The 24,552-nt window shown below is 35.6% G+C and overlaps 1 protein-coding gene across 2 annotated transcripts; it reads right to left on the reverse strand.

Annotated features, from left to right (window-relative positions):
* Nucleotides 1-5,223: 5,223 nt before the first annotated feature.
* On the reverse strand, nucleotides 5,224-24,022 carry Plscr5 (phospholipid scramblase family member 5). Of its 2 annotated transcripts, none has more exons than XM_045137005.1 (7): nucleotides 23,911-24,022; nucleotides 18,710-18,855; nucleotides 14,877-14,919; nucleotides 13,775-13,995; nucleotides 11,059-11,220; nucleotides 7,196-7,357; nucleotides 5,224-5,262 (listed from the first exon to the last, which is right to left on the reverse strand). In XM_045137005.1, exons 1-7 carry the CDS (start codon nucleotides 23,921-23,923, stop codon nucleotides 5,224-5,226), a joined length of 786 nt encoding a protein of 261 aa, XP_044992940.1. In that variant the 5' UTR covers nucleotides 23,924-24,022. The 2 variants fall into 2 exon arrangements, with proteins under 2 accessions (XP_044992940.1, XP_004663688.1); XM_004663631.2 differs by having other exon boundaries at nucleotides 18,674-18,855.
* Between the last annotated feature and the right edge of the window lie 530 nt (nucleotides 24,023-24,552).

Here is a 24,552-nt window from a genome sequence, read left to right on the forward strand (position 1 = left end):
TACATTTGGAAATTGTTTTGAAAATTGTTTGCAGTGGCAAGTGGCCCTGGCATGCTCATTCCCTCTTTTCCATGGAATGTGTCTCCTTTTTCATTAGATCATTGTAGTTTAATCCAGTTTCTTGATTCTTTGGGCATGTTAAATACAGCTAAATTAATTTCAGAAACTGATTTATAGATTGGATGGACATCTTATTTAGCTTTTAAAAGTGCTAAATCTCCCCATTAAAAATATATATGTATATATTCTATAAAGGTATACCACCTCTAAACTTATATAATTATAAAATTATATAATTTTTTGTCTTTGTATTTAAGCCAAAAATGTTAGTACATAATATATATTTCTGATTTACTTTAAATTCTGTCAGCAGATCTTTTGTTCATAGTTTACTCTCTGTAACCTTATGTGCCTTGAATATGTAAACTCTACTTTTGTTAATATCAGATTTTTCCAGATATCAGAATATTGTAATTTGGTTTTTACAAAGTCCAGGATATTTACCTATCAATAAGCATGTGTCATCACACCTTGCTAAAACTCTGTAATTTTAAGATGGTTCTTGTTTTGTTCATGCTGGTTTTGCTAGATGAATATCAGTAAACATATAATCTAAGTCTTATATTGTGATTTTGTCCTTAGAAAAACTAAAAAGGCTTCCTATGTCTTAGGAAAATCCACTGTATACAATGTTAGTATAGTTTGTCTAAGCTTCATTTAATACTCATAAATATTTCTTTAGTTAAGCCTTAAAATTTTTGAATGGTAAAAAATACTTATTTAAAAATTACTTTGTGTCTGTCATTTTGTCTCTAATATAACTCAATGATGACCAAATTTTATTTTATTCTTGATTCATGTATAATCAGTCTCAGTCAAGGTTTCACTTAATTAATTGTCTCATTTCTGGTGTCTTAAGTTCATTGCTTATGGAGATATTGGTTTCCTGCCCTAGAAAAATAATCTTAAATTGCTGTACTGCTTCCAATTTGGGGGATAATTGGTACTGCATTGATATACAGACTATCCAAAGTTGTTTCAAACACAGATGCTAAGTTTTTGTACTGTCTTGTCTTTTCCTAATATACAATTTCTAGATTAAATCAATTGCCTTAAAGTAATTGATAAAATATTGTTTCAGGGCTACTAAAATGTTCTGCCTATATTTATAACTGACAGATACTGAAAAGATAAAATGTGTATGTTCTTTATATACCAGATATAGCTGAAACTGTCACCTTACAACTAAACTTAAATAATTAAACAGAATGATTATAAATTACTGTGTCACTTTCTAACCAAATTTGCTTTGTTAACCAGATATATTCTATAACCTTTTAACTAATTTGTTTTGCTAATCAGATATGTACAGTCTCTCTGAGTGATTAATAACAATACGTAGAAGCCAAAATCAATTGGAAATGTTGGAGTTAAAAGTATAACCAATATTTTGGTTCCTGCTCCTATGTCAAAAGGCTACAGGAGATGATGGGACACTTGAACTTCTATCCTCTAGTAAGTTACCTATCTTGTTGATCAGAGAGGATGTGGAGACCTAGAAATGAATTACAAGTCAGTGTATCTGCAGCAGGAGAGTCACACCAGAGGAAAATCAATACTCCAAGCTACCCAAAAGAGGGAGGGCCACTTGCTCAGGATGGTCTTGACAATGCTGAGAGTCACAGAACTCCTCACAGGTCCCTAAAAGTCTCTCCTACAGTGCCATTATTTACCTCCCAAAACATACCATTAATTCCAGCAGCCTACATGATTTTGATCACCCAAAAAGAAAAATATAACTACAAAATAAACAATGATTTGGACTCATAGAATCCCTTGTCTGGTGCTGACTTATAATATTAGACTCTAACATTAATTCAAGTCTTCTACCTCTGCCCTGTCACTGATTAACTTCATCTTTCCTGACCCCAGCTCCTCCCACTTGCCTTAGCCAGAATCAGAGCTATTCCTTGGTCCCCTCCTTCCTTAGCCCTTACCCTATCTCATCCAGTCATAAGTACATTGCCACTCCAACAGACACTCTCAAACATAAAGCCTCTGTGTTCCTACTCTTCCCCTAATCCCAAAATGCTTCTCTGCTTCCTCTTTTCTCAAGCCCTCTATCTCTCACCTCTGAATGTTCATCCTCCCTTTACACCTGGCATTTTGACAAGAGTAACAAGCTCCTTTATTCTCCCTTCTGTCTTCTCAAGGGTTATACAGAGCCCATCTCCCTCACCTTCTGTATAACAGGTGTCTACCAGTGACTTCCCTGAAGCCAGTTCAATACAGGGACGGTAAGAGAGAAGTCTCTGCTGTGGTCAGGATCAAGTTGTAACAACATACTACATTGGTGATATTGATCTCATCACTCTGTCACCTCTAGCCACCATGAAACTGCCTCCTCATCACCTGTCCTATAAAGACACCCATAGACCATGTTATCCAGCTCCCCCGCCATAAGATCTCATCACCCTTTTGGTCAGCATTAAAAAAGTAACCTTTGTCTCTTATCATTAACAAAAATGTTAGGCCAGGATAAAATGGAGTGACCAAGGATAGCAGGAGGGCAACAGAGACACACGGAAGGACGTGGGTCATCCACATCCCTCAAGGAACTGCCCAGCCATTAGCCATTCCTTAGCTAACAATGCCCCAGGTCTAGGTTTCCTGCCCCCTCTTATCTCACTTGGTCATTTCTGGTCTCACACCTTATGGCTAATATGAAGAACAAAGAAGTTCCTTCCCTTCTTCACCTTCCCCAACTTAAGAGCCCTATATAGCTCACTGTCTGTAATCTCAGTCAATTGCTCCACTCTTGAGAGTTAGTCCTGGCAGCTCATGATTTTCCCCCTAATAAAAACTTCCATCTTTGCTTCAGAGTAGTCTCCGGTTCTTTGTCACTCCTGAACCTTACAGTCACCTTCTCAGTTGACATTCTTTAAAAGACTTAAAGAAAATAAATAACAAATTTATTTGTCTAAAACTGAACCTATGTGCTTTTCCTCACAACCAAAGCTTTTGCCATACCACCTCTACCAGTACTGCCACTGGCCTACAAGCCTCTTTTCATCTGACATCTCCATTTCCACCTAGCAAGGCCTCCCACCACCCTCTGCTTTAATCGCCTCTCTTTATCACTTGTTTTCAGATGCATTGCTTATACATTTAAATCTATCATCTTTACCTTGGCCTACAGGTGCATGCATCTTATCTTGTAGTATTTCACTTCAGTTTTTAAACAATAGTCTTCAAGTTACTTGAAATTTTCAGGTCATTCTCCTCAACAACTCCAAAGTCTTTTTTTTTTCTTTTTAATTTTTTTTTGTTAATTTTTATTTATTTATTTGAGAGTGACAGAGAGAGAGAGAGAGAGAGAGAGAGAGAGAGAGAAAGAGACAGATAGACAGAAAGAATGGGCATGCCAGGGCTTCAAGCCACTGCAAATGAAATCCAGATGCGTGTGCCCCCTTGTGCATCTGGCTAACGTGGGTCCTGGGGAATTGAGCCTTGAACCAGGGTCCTTAGGCTTCACAGGCAAGTACTTAACCACTAAGCCATCTCTCCAGCCCAACCCCAAAGTTTTTGCACAAAAGCTTGGTCTAAGCCCCACATCCCTCTGCTCCTATTTACCATGCTTTTACTAAATCCAACATTTTTCTTCATTCCATAGCATTTTTTTTTACCTGAACCATTCTAAGATCTGTTAGAAAAGCCAAATATATAAATTAAGAATAAGCTATATTATAGACCAAGTACAATGTTGTGTATGAATGTCTGAAAATTTCATAATGAAACCCATTACTTTGTATTCACCTTAAAAATTAAAAAAAAAAAATGGGGCTGGAGAGATAGCTTAGCACATAAGGTGCTTGCCTGCAAAGCCAAAGGGCCGAGGTTTGATTCCCCAGGACTCACCTAAGCCAGATGCACAAGGTGATGCATGCATCTAGAACTCATTTTCAGTGCCCATTATCTTGACCTCTTTCTAAATGCCATTCTCTCTCTCTCAAATAAATAAAACTTAAAAAAAATTAACAATTTAAAAAATTGTAAAAGAATACTATAAGTAGCAGAACCAGAAAACAAAACAAAGTACCTGTTTCTTTTCACCTTATGCTTCCCTCAGATCATAGAATGGTACTGACATTTGTTGGACTCTTGGGGGACTAGCACAAATAATGCTATTTCGAGGAGAGGCTATGTTCCTAATTTCATATTTTTTTATTCATTTTGAGAGAGAGAGAGTGAGAGAAAGAGGCAGAGAGAGAGAGAGAGAGAATGGGTACTGCAGGGCCTTCAGCGACAGCAAACAAACTGAGATGCACTTTTCTCTTGTGAGGGCTTAGGAAACCTGGATGCCTGTGTCTGCCTCTTGTTTGCTTGTTCTTAAGTCCTAGCCTTGTTCATATTTCATTTTCGGTGACCCAAGTCCCTTAATGGGCTGAAAGTTCTTTGCAATTAGAGAAAATACTTCTAGAAAAAAACACCATTTTTACTAATTCAGAAGGCTATTCATACGATCGCTTATATCTCTGGTATGACTGAATATTTGAGTGCACTGTGACTTGTAATTGTAAATCATTCTAGAATATAACCTGAGTTCTCACCATGGAAAGGACACAAGGCTCTCAATTTTCTTCCACATATTTAAACTTACTGTTTACTCAATATCTAACTTTTCCAATACAAATAAAAAAAAAACTTACAATGAGAAAATTTACAAAGTCAAAGGGTACTACTTTTGAAGAAATATTTTAGAAATTCAAGCCTTTCATTAGTAATCACCCTGAGTACCAGAGGAACTTCAAAGTGTTCTCTAAACATTGAATTTTCATCAGTGATGCTGCTAGCCTCAGCTCTCATCTTTCATGCTCAGAACTGCAATAACTTCAAAAGGATAAGAAAGAGAATGATAATCTTTCAAAGCAACCTGTGCTCAAGCTAGTAATTGCGTATTTAGCTATTATGCATTCACAACTAGATAATTGTCTCATTAAGCTATGTTTTCATAAATATAATAATTAACATTTTGTTATAAAAATCAAATAGTCAAACCATTCAGAAATGAAATTCAGAGCCCAAGGGATATCTAGAAGAAAATGAAAAATAATTAGATAGTGTCAAATACAGACATCTTCAAAGGGAAGGAGAACATCCAAACTTGCCTTTTACTTACTGAGATATGTTGTGCATATTTTATTGCTTTTGTCATCTTGCTTTTCACAATCTAGTGAGTGAGTGTTCAAAGAACATAAAATCCTGCAAATAAATAAACTGAATAAGTGAATTTACAAAAAAGGCAATAATTAAGATCAAGAGTCTGACACATGAGCTTTGATTATATTAAGCAATTATGTATCCCAGTGGTGTTTCAGCAAAAAATGATTTATTCATAGGAGAAAATTGTAAACTTTTAAGGTTCAATGTACACTCATGTTGAATTTTCAGAGTGTAGGCAATCTGAACCATTATCTAAATCAACACCAAAACATCAAAATTTGGCATGACCAAAACTACAAAATTCAAAGGTAGATATTCCATGTCAGTGTAGCAGGCTAAAATAGAAACTGACTTGGGAAATATTGGTTATTTACCTTGGAAATATATGTGAGAGAAGTTGTTTCAAATGTTATATTGGAAAAATCTGAATATGTGTTGTAAGAGTATGCCATAACAAAAATAGATGGATGTTGTTCATACTGACAGGGAATATATTGCTTTTATCTGAGATCCTAGCATTTAATTGTTAAACACTCAGATGATCAGGGTTCTATCTAGATCAGTGCTTTTCAAATTTATAGGGACATGTAGGACTCCTTGTGATGTCATGTTCAACTTCTGATGTACATGCATGTGGAGTAGGACTATTTAAAGGGCTATTGAAAATGAATAAAAGAAAAATCAAAGAGGTTTAAGATACAGAAAAAATTGCCCTATTTTTGACAGTTCAATTTTTTTGGTCACCCAAAAGAATCTATTTTCATATGAAAAGTGTGTGAATGAACAGTGAGAAAAGTATGTGTTCATGCTTATAAATATATATACATACATACATACACACACATTTGTGTGAGCATGCGTGCGTGTGTGTGTGTGTGTGTGTGTGTGTGTGTGTTTGGAAAGGTTCAAGTTGAAGTATCGAATGATTAAAAACGAGAAGAATGAACAGAAATTGATAAATTAAGACACTGTCATGTGCAGGGGGAATAAGGGTGGGAAAAACATTAGGTAACAGGCAAGGTTTCCTGGAATTGCTTTGATTGATAGACAAAAATGGGAACTAAGTACAGTAAGAAACCCTAGCATTCCACATATATTAATTTTATCAATAATAAGGAAACAGAAAGCCCTGAAGTAATGATTCTGATATCTCTCCCTGTCTTTTGCTTTTATCTTCATATTTTATACTTAATTCTGAGTTTCCAGCAGTGATATAACTAAGGCATGATTTTAACCTGTTGTCTAAATGTCTTTAGAAAAGACACAGGAAAAGCAACTGTTTTAGCCAACAGCAGTATAGATTGATGGAGTCATAAAGCAAAACATGAAGAAGAATGATGGCTTACTTGAAGATTGGGGCATTTTATTCTTAACCATGCCTAAGGGGACATGGAGCACAAGCCAAGAATTTTGGTCTTGTCCTTACTTAAGCTCTTTTTTTTTTTTATCACAAATACCAAGATTCCAAATATGGAGACTTCCAATGAAGTTACAAGTTAGAAAGTACAAACCAGGACATACCTTTGAAATAACGGCCTCTGGCAGCTGTCTACTCATCCCATCTAGACTCAGATAGGAAGGACATCTGAACATTACCTAGCTCATCATCACACAGTAAAGCAGTACAGACACTGTGCCAGGATACTTCTTGATGTTAGGTTCACACGTTTTTGATGATAAAATAAGCTTAAGAAAAGTAAACTGACATTGAAAGGAAACTCAGTTTCTGAGAAAATAAGTAGCAGGCTGTTATGAGACATTGGTCTTTGAGGGTTAAGAGACCAATAGAGGTTGCCTGATAGAAAAGAAAGTTTCTAAATTCTGATTTCTGAAGATGTTTAGTCCTTTCATAAACTGTCTTATATGCATACAGCATTCACTGTGGTTCAAAACTGTGTGAATGGGGATTGGCTTCAAAGTGAAAGACAAGTGAGAAGAAGACTCACCCAATGCATGTGTGGACTGTACTTACAAAGAGAAAACATGCACCGATCATTGCAGCCTTGACTGTCACGTCAAGATCTGCTGGAATGTGGATACCAAAGTTGTCGGCATTTGTGAAGACTCCATTTACAAATCCTGACCAGTACTTGGAAATTTTCCCAATTGAAAGATTTTCATTAATAGTCTTCACCTTCAGAAGAAAATAAGGGATATTAAATTTGGAAAGAGATGGTTGACACTTCTCAGTCTGATTGCTTGAGACAGGCACACTGTGTCCACCACCTCCAAACAGCAGTTCCCTAGTACTTCTTCCTGTATAGAAGTAAGCTGAAAAAAGTTACCTTTTCAGTTCTTATAGATTTCATGCCTGTGACATTTCTTTGACCTATCACAATTGTTTTCCTTCTTATTTTCAATGCAGATGGAGAACTTAATAATACACAATTAAGACCAGGCTCAATTCACAATAGCTAAGAGATGGAATTAACACAGATGCCCATCATTAGACAAATGGATAACCAAGATGTGGTATATCTACATGATGGCATTCTATACAGCAGTAAGGGAAAACAACATAATAAAATTTGAAGAAAAATGGTCGAACCTGGAATAGATCATTCTCAGTGAACTCATCCAATCACAGAAAGATAATCATCACACACTTTCACTCATCTATGGCTCCTAACCTGAATCTACCAGAGATGCTAACATACTTAACAAGCATCTTGAGTACCAGACAATAGGGTGAGTGGGGAGGGAGGCGAGGGTTAGGGTGGGGATGGGAGGGCACAAAACTGGACCTAAACGGCAATGGTACCATAAAATTCTACATCCTAAAAGACAGACTGAGCTATTGAACCTTCACCAGGCCCTTAGAGGGAACACCTGAACAAAAGGCCCTAGAGAGGGTATGATAAAGACTTAATCTTCTCCTGTTTATATTTCTTTCCTCCCCCCTCTCCCTCCCTCCCTCCTCTTTTCTTCTTTTCTCTTTATATTACTTATCTTTTTCTTCCTTCTCTTCTTGGGCTCTGACCTGTAACTCTCAGTACCAGCATGTGGCTATCATCCACAGTGAGCTCTTCATCAAAGAGACCTACAAGGTTTTCCAAAAGAAGACAGATTTCTGTCGGAATACTTGATGACCCACCATAGGTTAGTAGTAAGACCCTACTGCTTAAGACACTACATGTTGTTGGTACGGAACATGTAGTGACATGGCTAGAAGCTGGAAGAGAGTCAGTCCCCAGACAGCTGGTCTAGTGCCACAAGGTGCACATGAGCGACTGGGGTAAAATGACCAATATCTGTCCAAGCAACTCATGGTCTAAACTACTCAGCAGCAAATAATCTGACATGACACTCATACAAGTGCCATAGTGGTGAACAGGCATGGTGGGAAACCAACTGCTCTTGATTTGGCTAACTGATCTGCTCAGTGGAACAGATCCCAAAGCTGGAGCTGGGAATTAAGTCAGAACCATATCCAAAATGAGCCCACTCTCCATTACCAACCTCCCACCAATCACCAGTTACAAGAGGGCCTACACCTATTAAATTCTCTCTAAAAAAACCCAAAGGTTATCCCATTTATTTGGCACTAACTTCACTCTCCATTGGAGAATTTGTTTCTCTTTTTCAGATGGAAGCAGATTCTGAGGAAATAACCAGCCCATCATGCCTCAAAAGGACCCCAACTGAAACTAAGAATAATTGGGGAAATGAGAAAGAGTGCTGCTTTCTTGGTGAACCTGGTACCAGCACAAGGGTGAAGGAGACAGACACAGAGAACACTCAACTCCTATCAAACCAGATATCCAGAGACACCCAAGACCTCATCACTGAAGCAGACCTAAAATGAACCCAACATGGCTCAGAGAAATTTGAGGAAGAGGGGGCAGAAATAATGTCAGAACAACACACTGGGTCATGATACATAGAGACATTGCCTCCTGCCCATAACTGATTGCTAACCCCACAATGCACAGCCTATATTCCCCAAACAGGAGGGTCCCTGCAGAGGGAGGAGGCTAATGATGGTATCAAGGTGATTGTATAAACTGAGTACAAAACTAATAAATAAATTTTTTAAAAGACCAGGCCACAAGATGGCAGCAGGTACATAGTTCAGTTCTATGGTATAACCATAAACATAATTCCTTTATCTGTGTCCAGGAGATTCTTAAAATCATGTATGTGTATATATGTATACACACACACACACACACACACACACACACACACACACACACAAATGAGTTTTTTGAGAACTACTAGAAGGAATTAATTTCTAGGTATATTTGTAAACTTCAAATCATCTGTTAAGATCAAGCAAGTATTAAAATCCTTAGGCATTATTATACATTGTTAAATTATATATTTTTCTTTAGCCGGGTATTTCCCAAATCATTCCTTTCTAACTAATCTTCAGTCATATTTTAACTCAAAAATTATAACACAGAATATTGAGATGAATCTGATGTCCACATCTTCTAAGCTAGCGATCACAACTGAACTCTTTTAATGACTTCATTATCATGTTTTCCATTCTGGTGCTAACAGTTATAGTATAAAATTCACTTTCTCTATGGTGGTAGAAAATAAGATATAAAGACAATTACTTAGACTATTTCTGAATCATGAATACTAAAGCTCTTACATATTTCTCCTCAGTTACTCTTTAAGAGTCACACCCTTTTCCAGTGATGGAGTGAGAACATGTCACTTAGCAACATGTACATTGCTTCATAAATATAGTCCACAAAGTTTTGAAAACTGACCTAGGTGGGACACATGTGAATGATGAAAAATAGAAACATGCTTCTAATTAGATTGTCTCCTCTGCTTAAAACGTATGCCTAGGCTAATCAGTTAAGGTAGCTCATATGGCCTTAGGGTGAATTTACATCTTTGAATTTGAAATTTCAGAAAAGTGAGAATGGATTATCTTTAAAAAAAAAAGTAAACAAATTTAAGCTGGACATTATGGCACACACCTTTAATCCCAGCACTCAGGAGGCAGAGGTAGGAGGATTGCTGAGTTCAAGGCCAACTTGGGACTACAAAATGAGTGCCAAGTCAGCCTGGACTAGAGTGAGATCCCACTTCAAAAACTTTTTTTAAATTAAAAAAAATTAGCTAGACCTACAAACATAGCTGTAAATTAATATTTTAGTGGTGTGTACTTCTGAAATGAGACATTAACTGAATTAAGTAGCCACTAAGTAGGTTTATAGGAAAGGAGATGGGTTCATAATTGAAGTGATCTAATATATTTATATATATATATTATAATATATAATACTAATATATATATTAATATATATATATCATAAATTTGGTGTGTGTACTATGTGATAAGTGTGGTTCTGTGATGTGTGTTTGTGTGTGTGTGTGTATAGGTTAGAGGAGAACATCAGATATCATCCTCTATAGCTTCTTCATTTGTTTCCTTGAAATGGACTGTCTCACTGAACCAGGAGCTGTTGTTTTATTACCAGATTGGCTAATCAGTGAGTCTCAGAGACCATCTGGTCTCAGGCATACATGGCCATGCATGCCCAGCTATTCATGTGGGTGCTAAGGAATCCAACACAACATGAATCAGGTCATCTCAGAGGCTCATGCTTGCTTGGCAAGTACCTTCATTCTCTGTCCAGCTACATATTATTTATCCTAAACAATCTTGGACTTAGTATCTTTGGAATAGTAATAATATTTTTTGGCATGGAAAATATAATTTATTTTGAAAAAGCATTTATTATTTAAAAAGCATGAAATTTTCTAAATTCATTCAGGGGATGTTCTATAATTTGATATGTTAAAAACTGAATTATATTTCAAAAAAAACAAAGCCTTAAGCAAAATGCTTCCTCATTTTGTCAAACATACCTCAAAATCCACATCACCAAAACAGCCACAGGTTGCACAGGGACCAACAATATTCAAAATATCTTCTTTGTTTGCATTTTGAATTGTGAATTTGGGTTGAAAGGGGTCCCACTTTTGTGAAACATAACCAACTGTAGTACCAGGAGGGGCTTGGATTTCTAACTGTAAGAAGAAATAATAATAAAATAAGATTTCTAAGGTTATTGTATTCTAAATGCATTATAATGTCTATTAACTTCTATGCAATGTTCTGTGATGAAACTCATTGTTTTTACACTAAAAGTAATCTAAGTGCTGGAGGGTTTCTTAGTCATTAAAATGCTTGTCATTAAAGCTTGAAGACCTGCATTCATATTCCAAGAACCTATGAAAATATGGGTCATGGTGTTTCATTCATGCTAGGGAAGCAGAGACAGAAGCCTGGGTCTCATTGACTAGCGATTCCAGTGGAATGGGTACACTACCAGGTACCTTGGTCACTACCAGGTAGTGTACCCATTCCTTGTCTCAAAGAATAATGTGGAGAGTGATTGAGGAAGACTCCTGATATTTGAATTCTAGCCTACACACACACACACACACACATGCACACGTTTATGCATACCATCATACACACACATAGAAAAATGCATACACATATCCATGCATAAAACATACACTTTCCCATGTAAAACATGAATGAATGAATAATAAAGTAAAAATCATCATAAATATCTGCTTCTAAGGAGGTAAATCATTGTTTTCTTTTCATATTTATATCTTTGTTATAGAGGCAAAAATATTTATTCCACGGATATGCTTAGCACTTCACACCAAATCTCTGAACTTTGGCTTCCTTAGAACAGCTGCTGCAGGTCAGGCTCTGGCCCTGGACACTGGCTTCTTTGCCTTTTCACCTCAAGGATAGGAGGTGTTCAAGTATACCTTTTGACTGTAAAGGGAACTCGTAACTATTCCACAGGTATAGCCATAACACAAATGATTTTAAGCCTCTTATTTTACCAACTTTTAAGATATTTTTTGTTTATTATTTATTTATTTATTTGAGAGTGATAGAGAGAGAAAGAGGCAGATAGGCAAAGAGAGAATGGGCAACCAGGGCCTCCAGCCACTACAAACAAACTCCAGATGCATGTGCCACCTTGAGCATCTGGCTTACGTGGGTCCTGGGGAATCGAGCCTCGAACAAGGCCCCTATTTTACCAATTTTTTAGTGTTCAAATTTATCATTGTTTTGTTTTTGTTTTTTGTGTTTTTGAGGTAGGGTTTTACTCTAGTCCAGGCTGACCTGGAAATAACTGTGTAGTCTCATGGTGGCCTCACACTCACGGTGATCCTCCTACCTCTGCCTCCCGAGTGCTGGGATTAAAGGCGTGTGCCACCATGCCTGGCTAAAATTTTTCATTTTTCCTTATTATTTGAGCTTTACTTATTTATGCCAGCCAAATACCTCCATTTGTAAGATAAATTGTAAAAGTGTTTGCTTTTAGACTAAACAAGTTCTCCAATCACTCTTCTCATTTTGACTTTCTCACTAAGTTTAGTATTGTGTGCATGTCTGCAGTGTTTTTGAACAGATTGAAGTAGTTTCAACTAGACTATTGAGCTTGCTATTTTTGTTCTGTGATCACTTTAAAACGGGTGAACATTGAGTTACAGCTGATGTTTAAGTTATGTGGTACTAGGCTCCTATGATCTACATCACACAAAACAATTATCAGAAATATTCAAATGACATATTTATTATTAATGAAGTAGAGAGCATCTTGGGGCATGTCAATCTTATAGGCCCTCAGTAAGTAAGAAGATTCATATGTACATGCTGGAGTTTTCTTGGGCTTACCCCTATACTGTTCTATAGAGAATTATCATCATTAGTTAGTATTGCAAATTCCCCTAAATAGCCCCCTTCAGTATTTACATCTGCCACCATTGTCCTCAGAAGACACACATATAAAGTTTCTTGACAGAGAAAATCAGGGTTTGATCAGGACCTGGTGCAATCCCACCATGATGTTTCTGAGCCATGGCCATGTCTACCCACTTTGAGCCATTTGATTGCAGACTGTGGAAGAGAATAAAACCATGTATTTCTAGCTCACAATAATGGCATATCAAATTGGGTAATATCTGTGTCAATTTACCTGTACTATGTTGATGAAAGTTATTGTTATAAGTCTATTAAATAATAATAAGAGAACCTATTCTATTTTAAATTATAATAATTGAGTAATTCTTTCTAGGACAATAGCATTGTGTTATAAGCTGCACAGTTAGTTACAATGTACAAATACAAAGTGAAAGTCTGTGTAAAATTATACACAGGAAGGAAGAGAGCATCACAGAGGAACTTCATGTCATTAGCACCTCCAGGACTTTGCTACTTTCAGAGAAAACAGGGTATATTTACTCAGTGGGGAGACTTGTGAATATTACAATTATGTGGCTAACATACTAGTTCAGGAGGATATATCTCATTTACAGGATATATGAGCTGTCTTCGCCAATTAATGTCATAGGAGCTGCCACAGATTTTGGTTTCAAGGGAAACAAATTTAGTGACTTACCAAGTCCTCAAGCTGTTCAAATTGTTCTCATCCTAAAAGGGAACATATAAATTCAAACCATTGACAGGCTAATTGCTCCAAGTGAATGCCATTGAATGAAATAACTGCTAATCTTAAGAAATAAAGGATACCCAGAGCCAGTGACCCACCTCTTGTAGGTAGCAGGGGCACCAGCAGCTATTACACCTCAAGGGTCTGTTCACTGTAATCACCTCTTGACCAGAGTTGTCTGTGATCCTCAGGGTGCAGGCTCGCAGTGTGGAGCACACAGTGCGATTGAAGCAGTGGTTTTCCTCCACTGCAAAGTAGATTCTTTGTCCCAATCTGTTTTTGATTTCATATTTGTTGGAGGTCTGGGTGCCAAGTATCACTAACAGAAAACACATCTTAGAAAGAAATGCTTATCAATTGGTATCAACAGTTTTAAAAAGTAAAGGGAAATACTATGAAAATAAAATAGAGTCACTGCTGAGCTACCAAGTTGCAAATCTCATCTTCATACTGTTCATTCTGTTTCCATGCCCTAACTTTTCAAGACCTAGTCCCAGAAATCAAAGAAAACTTGAGAGCAAAGCTAAGAAATCAATTACTTTGATTCCAGACCTATGACCAAATACTTTGTCCTACATTATAACCAAAGAACCAAAGAATGTGTGGAGAAGAATTCACTATTTCAATAATTTTACATAAATAATTATACAATTTGTAGCGCTAAGCATGTCTATGTCTAAAAATCTATGGTAAAAACCATAGCTATTATACTCTCCACCTTTTTCTACTTAGACATTTCAGAGTAATAGAACATTATGAATAGGAAACACTTAGGTCATCCTCATAAATATGTGCATGGATAAACCTTGTGTCTATATGTTGGATCTTTGGTGAAGCAAAAAAAAAAAATGCAGCTTTTAGTTTTGATGACTCTTAACCTTCTTTTCCATTTCTGAGAGTGTTAAGAAATTCAAATTATCACTATCCAGGAAATGTTAATTTCTTTTATTATCTTAAGACTAAATATGTTAGAATTTGGATGGCTCTATCACCAAAAACCTAATGATATTTTTACTTGTAGTTTTATTGAAATTATACTAATACTTTTGCCTTTGGTTTTTTTAAATATCAAGTACTCTTTTGATCTAATTTTATTCAATATATTTGGCTTTATTAATTATAACAAATTTAGATGTAAAGAAACTTTACACACTACAGCATTCTCAGCACTTTAGCAAAGACAGAATCAGATGTACTTACTCCCAAGTAATTCTACCTGTTGGTGTATGATTATGAGGTCCAGCTGTAAAGGAAAGTACAAAGGCAGTGAGAACACTTGAATCAGCATACTATAGAAGCCTTTGGAGATGTCACTAGTAGCTGACCTACTATACTACATGAAATCAGGCCACTGTCAAGCACACCTTTAAGATGTTTTAAGCAGCTCACATGTTATAAGGTAAAGAGGATAGAATGTTATTTACTCATGTAAAATTTCATAAAACTTAAATTTTCAAATAAAAATTGTAAAGAACAAGAATACTTTGAGTCAAGAAATTAAAAATAAACTTGACTCATAAAAATAGTTTGTACAGATAGCTAAGAAATGACTGTATTAAAAGTATGTCATGAAAATTACTTTTCAAAGGAATATAAAAGCTGTGTTATTACAGCAGTCTTATTTGAATGTTTCAGGCTTGGGCTTCAGTGCTTCAAGAGCAGTTAAAGCAAACCCATGAGCCCTGACTCCATGGTTGCTCACTATATTTCTCACACTTCGTATTTTAAAATTTCACCTTAAAGTTATTTTGACTGTATTTATTCTCCCTTCACATTCATAAACTCATGAGGAACTGTTAACCCAAGCCAATTATTATAAATAAAATTTAGTATTGCTTGAAAATCAAAAATCCAGAAAATGTGAAGCTGCATTATTCCTCTAGTTTTTGGGTTTCCTTAGGTAAGGGTAAAACACAATATTTCCTCTTGTCTGATTATAAATGTAGCTTATTTTTAGCACCCCAAATGAAACATTTTCCACAAATTATTTATAACCTTATATATTCTAAAATTATATTAATATTCACAGCTAAACCTTTTTGAAAATGGGACAGGATTTTTTATTTTTTTGAGAAAAAGGAAGAATTATAGAGAAAACTTCAGAAAGGACATATGGAGAAACAACATTAATGGTGGTGTTAGGGCTTAAGTACTTGAGTTTAGGAACTTTGAATATCAGTGACATGGATCCAATTTTCTTGTTGAAATGTCAAAGCTACAATTGAAGTGTACTCCACAAAGAAAGGGGAAGTTGTATTTCCCTGATGTTCAACAATTATAGTTAATAATTGAATTACTGCCTCAAGGTAGTCACTGAAGTATGCATTTTGACATAATGCTTTGTATAATCCTAAGACCCTAGACACATGAAGAAACTCACTGCAGATGACATAGAAAAGTGAGTGTCCACCATCCTGACATGCTTTTCTTAACCCTTTCCTGACATGACTAACCTGACAAAACAATAAGGAAATAATTCTGAAGTGACATTATTATACTTGATGGCTTTTGCTCCCTGTTGCCTTTACTCTACTATGATAAGATATGCACTGATTTCTCTATGGACAAACCTCCTGGATTTGAGGGTGGGCCTCTTGGTTGTTCTTACAGTTTCTTTTAATTAGTTCTGAGCCACTAATAATAGGTAGCATAAATACCCTTTTGGGAAGACTAGGGATTGGTAGAAGCTCTAAATGTAGGGAAATATATATTTACATATCAGGATAAATAAAATATTTCATAAATATTGAAGAAATGAAAACACAACGACAATTCTACATACACAGCTTAAAAGTAAGTTGTTTTTTTTTTTTTTTTTTTTAAATAATGCCAGGTGTGGAGCCACATGCTTTTAATCCTAGCACGTGGCAGGCTGAGGTAGGAAGATTGCTGTGAATTCAAGGCCAGCCTGAGTCTAATTCTAGTTTAGGCTGGGCTAGAGCAAGACCCGACCTTGAGAAAACAAAGAAAAAATATCAGGCTTAAAAGTATCATTAACTTCATTTAATGTATGCATTTGCGTGCAACTTTAAGTTCTCTTATTCAAATTCTAAAAATTTTCTTTGGCATAGTAGCATAAAATATTATTCACTATTATGAATATGTAAATCTAATCTAGAAAGCATAGACTAATTTTCCATGTATATGTAGTTTATCTTCAAATTATTTGAAAGTTAGTGGATAGACTTGAATCATAGCCAATAAAGTAAGGGCTTAAATAGCCATCTACATTTTTAAATGCAGATGGAATTTTCTTAAGTGTTCCTGTTTATTTCTTGAATGATGTACTCTTTCTAAGTAAGCCCAATTCATGTAGTTCTTATATTTTTTTCGTTTAAAGTTAACACTTAAAACACATTTTTGTTCACTCATCCTTTTAAATGCACAAGGCTTAAAGTAAACCCATGTTCTTTTAGTATGAAATGAGTAATGTGTCATTCCTTTTAGAAGTAACATATCCAACTATTTGTAGCATGTTGTATTTTCTGACAAAAGATAATCAGTGATATGTTTTTGGAAAATGCACTGCACTTTAAACCAACTCAATGAGTTAATATGTGTATTGGATGTTGAAAAATGTATTCATGCCAATGAGTTCATGCCTATCAAACATTAAAAATTATTCAATAAATAATTCCTGAAGTTCTTTTATTGACTGTTACAAAATGTATTCAGGTCCAGCATCTGGCTGTGGACGTGTCATCACTCATGGATGGAAGAAGAATATGTGGTGACCATATGTGATCATCAAACCTCAGCCCTCTGGCATGGGTATATCACTTTTATACTTGGCAAAACCTTGTCTGACAACATTCCCAAACAGCTTGCAGTAGTTAATCAACTCTAGTCAGCTATTACAGCTGATCCTTCCTACAGATGGAAGATGGTAGGTTAGCTATCCAGCTCTTTTACACATCTCCCCGAGCTCTCCAGTCTCTAAAGTACATTTTTCTGTCAGTGGGTTTGTGAAGAAGGCATCTGCAATTATAAACATTTTCCCAGGAACATATGCTGCATGCAGCTTAAACCTTATCAGGCATAACAGAAATATTTTGTACCTTAAGGGAATTTACACTGAGATTTGATTTTGATAAAGGAGATAGACCTTATTGTTTGAAAGAATGCCAAACAAGTGGAGAACTGTGGCAGATGTGCTGACATCTCAATATCATTCGTTCTAATCTTTTTCAGGAAAAAGTGCTAAGCCAACAATAATGCATGGATGTACATGGATGACAATAACTATACTTTCTGTGTAACTTGAGGATATTTTTTGCCTGACAAAGTTGTAAGGCTTGAGTTGCTGCTGATCTTCCAATGGCAGTTCAGCAACTGTATTTATAGTGATGTAATCTTTCAAACATATTGGCCTAAAGACACAGAAGTATCAGAAAACACTAATGTTGGCAGTTCACATTTATTTTGAGATTCAGTTGAAAATGTTTAGCCTATCACAGAAGCCTCTACCAGCACTATTTCTCCTTTGCATACCTGCACACATTACAGCTATGAGTTGCCTGGCTTTTGTACACAACTTTGCACTTTTTATCAACATTATTTAGCTAATTATGTTGCAGAATGTTTTTGTGACAGTGGCCAAATTTCATGCTTTGGAGGTGTCGTTAATATACCAAGTGCTCAATAAATATTGTTAATTAAATAGCTGTGGGTAACTTAGTCATGTTAGATAATTCCTTGATGATAAATTCCCTTACATGTGGAACAATGAACAAATATGAATAAATATGTTAAGTAGCTCTACCAAAAGTATTTAGTCTCACCACTCTGCCATGTAAATAAAGAAAGGTAGTAATGCCATGAAACAAACTTCCTCCTAAACAACAGAAAACAATGAAATCAACATTTTATAATTTCATGAATTTATGAAGTTATTTCATGAATTTATTAACATCTTTATAACTTGGTTGAAAAGCAAGAAATCAAGTTTGTGTTTAATTTAATGAGAGCACATTTGTTGAAAGGAAATGTAAACATGCCTGGCTTAAACATTCTAGACCAGGAGAGAGACTGACTGTTGGCAGGAAACTGCTTGACTTTGGGACACCTGGTTGCTGCACTGGGCTTCTGGGGTTGGAGGAAGCTCTGTGAAGACCTGGGTCTGGGTCTGGAGCTCCAGGAGGGAAGCCAGGCTGACCTCTTGGCTTTTGGTTCTGTGCATCTGTAAAAGATTAATGATCTCAATGCATAGGAAAACTTAGGCAACTTTAATTCTTATTCTTTCTTTTGCAATTTAACTCAAATGCCTCTCGTTTTAGTGTGTTTTCCTTTATTTTCAGTACTCATTGCCACTTGATGTATAAGCCCTGGGAAAAGGATGTGAAGGATGCTGATAATGGTAAGAAAAAGTTGAATAAATTAGCCAAAATAAATGAGTTTAAGACACCCCCATACCACCTGTTCAAAAAGATGAATCATAAAGCCAAAATAACAAAATAAATAGTAAAATGCACCATAAAGCTTGCACTCATAAAAGCAAAAGCTTAGATTTAGATTTTTAACTTTCTGTTTTCATTTTCATTAATTTAATTTACTTTTTTGTTACATACAGAGATTTAGGTCTCATTCATTTTCAAACACAGTTTATATTGTTGATTCTTGTCTTCTCTCCTCTTCTCCCTCCCACTATCCTCTCTCATCCATGTCACAACTGTTCTCTGCCTTACAGATGAGTAGGGAGAGGCATAAGGCAAGTGGAAAAGACTTGAGCTTATCCTTGGAGTCTTGCAAGCCATATTCTCCTTGCTCCAAATGATATGGGGTTGCCTCATAATTTGCGAGGCTATTTTGCCTAATTTTATTAATCATCCTGTTATGGCTTCATTTGATTCAGTAGCTCTAACACTTTAGCCTCCATCAGGATCACCTGGAATACTACGTAGGCATGGATATTTGCCTCAGTTTACCTGGTAGTTGTGTCTCTGCTTCAGTTTCTGATTCAGCAATTCGGTTGAGAGGTAGGGCTCGCAAAGTTGTATTTAATAAGTTCCAAGGCAAAGATAATAGCCATACTGGCCTGAAGATTACTTTGTCAATGAATGTAGCTTAAGTTCCATAAACTAACAGAAGATTCATATCTAAGTTGTGAACTTCTTATGGACAGTATAATATCAATTCGACTTGAATTTGGACATGTTCTATTTACTAATAATCAAGATTCTTTTGATACTATGAACCTCTGCTTCTCCTCTGGTGTTCAAAAGGTAACATAATTACAGAATTATATAAAGTCTACTTTGCTTTCTAGAGGGATCACCTGTTGTTAGTATTTGTGCCAGATTTCAATCATCCCTCAGATTGTAATCTAGAGTTTTCTTATTTACTGTACATTTGCATGTGCAATGTTATGTATAACCCATAAGTGATGCATGAGACTCTTATTTTAAATAATTAATTAATTTGTGTATGTTTATAGGTACGCCACGGCCTATTGCCAGTGCAGAAAAACACCTGAAACTTGTGCCATATTTTGCGTCCAGACTATGTGAGTTACTTGGGAATTAAACCCAGGACAGTAGAATTTGCAAGTACCTTTAAGTTCTGGGCAAAAGTACTAAGCCTGAAAATTATTTTGATTTGAAAATATGATAGCCTTTTTACTATTTTCTTTTTTTCTTCTTTCATAACTATCATTTGAGTATCTCTTTCTTGAGGTATCAATTTTCTTCATAGATTATAAGTGAGTTTACTTGTTATCTTCGTAAGTACCAGGTTATTTGCAAGTACATTAGTTAGTCAACATTACATTGTTTTTGCTTGGGTATAGGTGTATGATAAAGTAGGTAACCAGGTATTTTCAATATAAAATAGCATCATTGTGAAAATAGGTACAGTCAAGCATCGCATAACAACACATATATTTTCTGAGAATGTGTTAGGTTATTTCAGCATTATGTGAAGGTCATGGAGTATACTTTACAAACTAAAATGATGGTGGCATCTCTGGCAATCCTATTTCATGGGCCTACTATCTTTATGGTGCATCACTGACTGAAATGCTATTATGTAATAAGTGGCTATAATTTAGCTTACTCTAAAGACACATTAATGTCATCCACAATGAAACTGGCTGTGGATTGATACAAAGAAGAAATTTATAGCAGTCTCACAAAGCACATAGTAAAATTGGAGTGCTATGTAGATATTTAGTCAGTTAAAGTGGTCTTATCTCAGCAATGATACCCAAATTTATAAAAGTTTGTTTTCATGAAAGGTATTTTCTGTATCTTTTAAGTATCAAATGAAGTTTGAAATGCAATGGGTTTCCTTTGAAGACAATAAACTCCTTATCACTAAAAAAATTCAGGGCTGGAGAAATGGTTCAGCAGCTAAATGCACTTCTTGCTGAAGCCTAAAGTCCCAGGAGGGATTCCAAATGCTAGAGTTTGATTCTGTAGATTCCATGTGAACAACTGGGCATGCAGCCCCAGGACCACAAAGGGGAGCAGATACCAGGGAATATTGTCACACTTCTTCCCCCCACTTACCTAAAGCAGCAAGCTTCTATATCAGCAAGAGATCAAAATGTGTAGAGCCAAATAGCAATGAGCTCTGGTCATGGTAAGTAAGTGCCCCCAGTGCAGGCAAGTTCATGGGGTGCTGTGAGGGTACACACACCAATACAAACACACACACATGCACGCACGCACACACGCATGCATGCACACATACCACATCACACACTAGCAAGCAAGAAAAGAAAGAAGGAAATAAAAAAAAATCAATAATAGCCTGAATAAGTACCTAGATAAGAATTTAAATTGATAATGGAACACAGACACCCTCAGAATGACCCTTTGGACAAAGGCACAGATTAAGTATAGAAATGACAAGCTTGAAGATTGGTTAAACAGGAAGTGTTGGTGGGGGGCATTTGGTGATGTTATTTACCCATAATGTTGTATAAGATGACTGGATTTATTATTTTTAATATGTGACATTTAAAATTTGTAGAGGACATGCTTTATGATTAAGAACTGATGCAGAAACATTTCTTTTGGCCACACTGACTAGGAATAGAATGTATAAAAAACATGGTGCCTAGACTTGGAGACATTTGTACACATTATGTAAGAAGAAGATGCATTAATTATAATGTAGGTTTAATTGACAATAGATGATGGAAGATTAGTAGATTATCTCTTACTGCTATTTTTCTTATTTAAAATACCACCAAATTACCTATATAACAAAATATGATAGCTTATTAAATGTCCCGAAAGTGGCTGTATAATCTGGGCCTATGCATTAAGTCCATACGCCTGAGGATCCCATGATTGCGCCCTTCTCTGGGAATCGGTGCACATTGGAGGGACATGAGGGAATAACTGGAATTAGTGTCTCTCCAGTTTAGGTCCTGGAAACTCTTGCTTCTCTCAAATTTAGATATAAGCCTGTTCTTAGATGTTTATATTAACTGAGGAGATTCCAGATGACATACATTTCTTTAAATCTAGTGGTGGCCAACTCAGACTATATGTGACCTGTCTACAAAGTGTCCAATTAACCTAGATCCCTGGGGAGGCACTAATTGGCAATACAGTTCCATAGACCTGAGGATATCATGACATAGTAGATAATACCTCGAAAAATATGTGAAGAAAATCTCAAAAGCTTTTTCAGCAAATAACTATAATCTGACTTCTTTGTTTAAATAAGATTACTGATTCAAATGACAGATTCATAGTCATTTCAATGTTGTGATGGATATTTTGTCTACACTGTTGGTTAATAAACATTGTGAGCAGATGTAGGGTTGTTAGTTTTTCTTCTAAAGTTTGCTTCTAAATTCAGACTTAAGTCTTTGTCATTACAGTACATCATTGCTTTTGGGGTAGATTAATTATATTTTGATCATCATATTGCTTTCTAGTCACAGTTTCTTCAAAGACTCAGACTACCACATGAATAAGGAGCTCCTTTGAATTTCTATCTGGCTTTGAATTTCTATCTACACTTTTAAAAATGTATAACTAACACATAAATATTTAATTCACTCTGCAACTCTTCCCCTTCTAGACTCCTCAGTTGCTGTAAGTCTTCTAAAGTGAGCAGCATTGGTCTTAGTATTAAATGAAAGAAATACTTGTCAAGGATTTTGCACATGTGTCTTCAAGCACATTTTGTGATTTACACATGGATTAAAATTCAAGAATTTACTCTTTCTTGTGCATATTTTAGAATTTGCTTGTAAGCTTTCCCAGTGATTTGCAGGGACTGGCCTATATTACATGATGATGACAAAAATTAAATGATTACCCCATCTCTTTAATGTGTGACTGAAGGTTTGACGAAGTAAACAAAAAAGCATATGTATTTCTTTGAGTTTTATTAAGTTAATTTAGGATGTACATTTATAGACTCTTATTTATAATTAACTTAAAATGTTTCAACCAATGACACAAATCAAAATTTTTTATGTTAAAACTTTTCATTATGAGCTAAAGTTTGATGGTTTGATTTGATAATTAAATTAAAAGTAAATTCCATGTTTAGACAAATTATACAAGGGTTTTTAAAATGATTGCAGCTTATCATCCTGGCAAAACCATATCTTTTATCTCTTTAAATCTTTTAAAATTAATATGGTGATTATTATATCTCTATAATTGTAGGGATTTGAGGAAAAACCATCTCACATTCCCCATTAGACCCTAATTGATCTGTTTGTTTATATTAATGTATTTATTTGCTTTATTATATTTAACTTACTACTGAAGAAATTTTGAAATAGTTTAAATTCATAAAATAAATATATATATTTATTTCTACTCCATTAACTTTCTGTCTTTCAAATGGCTGTCACATGGTTCTGCATAAGAAACAGGAAATTAAAAATGTTCCAATCTTAATGTAACACTTTCTAGCGTATGTCTGACAAGTTTGCTTCAGTCTTTAAGCTTAGAATCTCATCCTATTTCCATGTTTACATTAGATATTCTCACTCTCAGCATTGCTTTGTAGCTTTTCTTCTTAATTCACTACATTTGAATCCATGGCAATGCAAACATTTTATACCTCTAAACTTTTATATTCTACTGGCTAAGGTGTGGGTGTGGGTGTGTGTTTTGTACAATGTACTACTTGGAGTTAAAATTATAAAATTCCTATATTCAAAAGCAATAAATGACAGCTTCTCAAATAGCAACCTCACCGAAACACCTCAACAAACCTGTATTTTGGTAATAATTTTCACAAATTGTCATCTGGCTCTTACCTTTAGAGGCCATGAAGATGCCTGAGCAGCTTTCTCAAAGGCAATCAAGTTCAAATAGAGGCTTTCTTGCTGAAGCCTGGAATGAAAACAGCATGCACAAAACTTCAGAGGCTATCTGTCGGCCTCCTCAGCTTACACACAAAGGGAAAGGAGTGCCTCTCTGCTGTTCCAGAGTGCTTGATTTTATCTGTTTGGACTACAGGGGGAGATAAAGCCATTACCAAAGGTGAACACTACTTGGAAACTGGCATATAACTTGGTGGACAAAGGACCACTTAAAAATAATTACAAACACATTAACATTCATGTAAAAAGTCACATTTCCACTTATTTGAATATGTCCTGGAATATGCAGATTTTTATTTACTCTTACATTAATGATAGTCATTGTTTTTTGACTTTCATTTCTAAAAGTCAGAGGTTCTATTAGAGCATGTGCTTCACAATTGTAAATACAATGCTGTCTAATAAAAATGAAAAGCATTCTTAATTTTGATTTTGTGATTTCTCTTCACACCCCAAAACAAAGATAAACCAGAGATAGGGAAAGAGGATTGATTTCAATGTTTTGTAGAGAGAATGAGAATGAGAGAGAGAGAATTGGCACACCACGGCCTTAGCCACTGAAATCAAACTCCAGAT

The sequence above is a fragment of the Jaculus jaculus genome, chromosome 17 (assembly GCF_020740685.1).
Source record: "Jaculus jaculus isolate mJacJac1 chromosome 17, mJacJac1.mat.Y.cur, whole genome shotgun sequence".
Lineage (NCBI taxonomy): Eukaryota > Metazoa > Chordata > Mammalia > Rodentia > Dipodidae > Jaculus > Jaculus jaculus.

Excerpts from the sequence above, each read along its gene's own strand:
- Plscr5 (XM_004663631.2), bottom strand. Across the intron at positions 14,920-18,673 it reads GTCTAGAATGTTTAAGCCAG|CTGGACCTCATAATCATACA; the intron begins GCATGTTTACAT and ends TTTCCTTTACAG. Across the intron at positions 11,221-13,774 it reads GCCCCTGCTACCTACAAGAG|TTAGAAATCCAAGCCCCTCC; the intron begins GTGGGTCACTGG and ends TTCTTCTTACAG.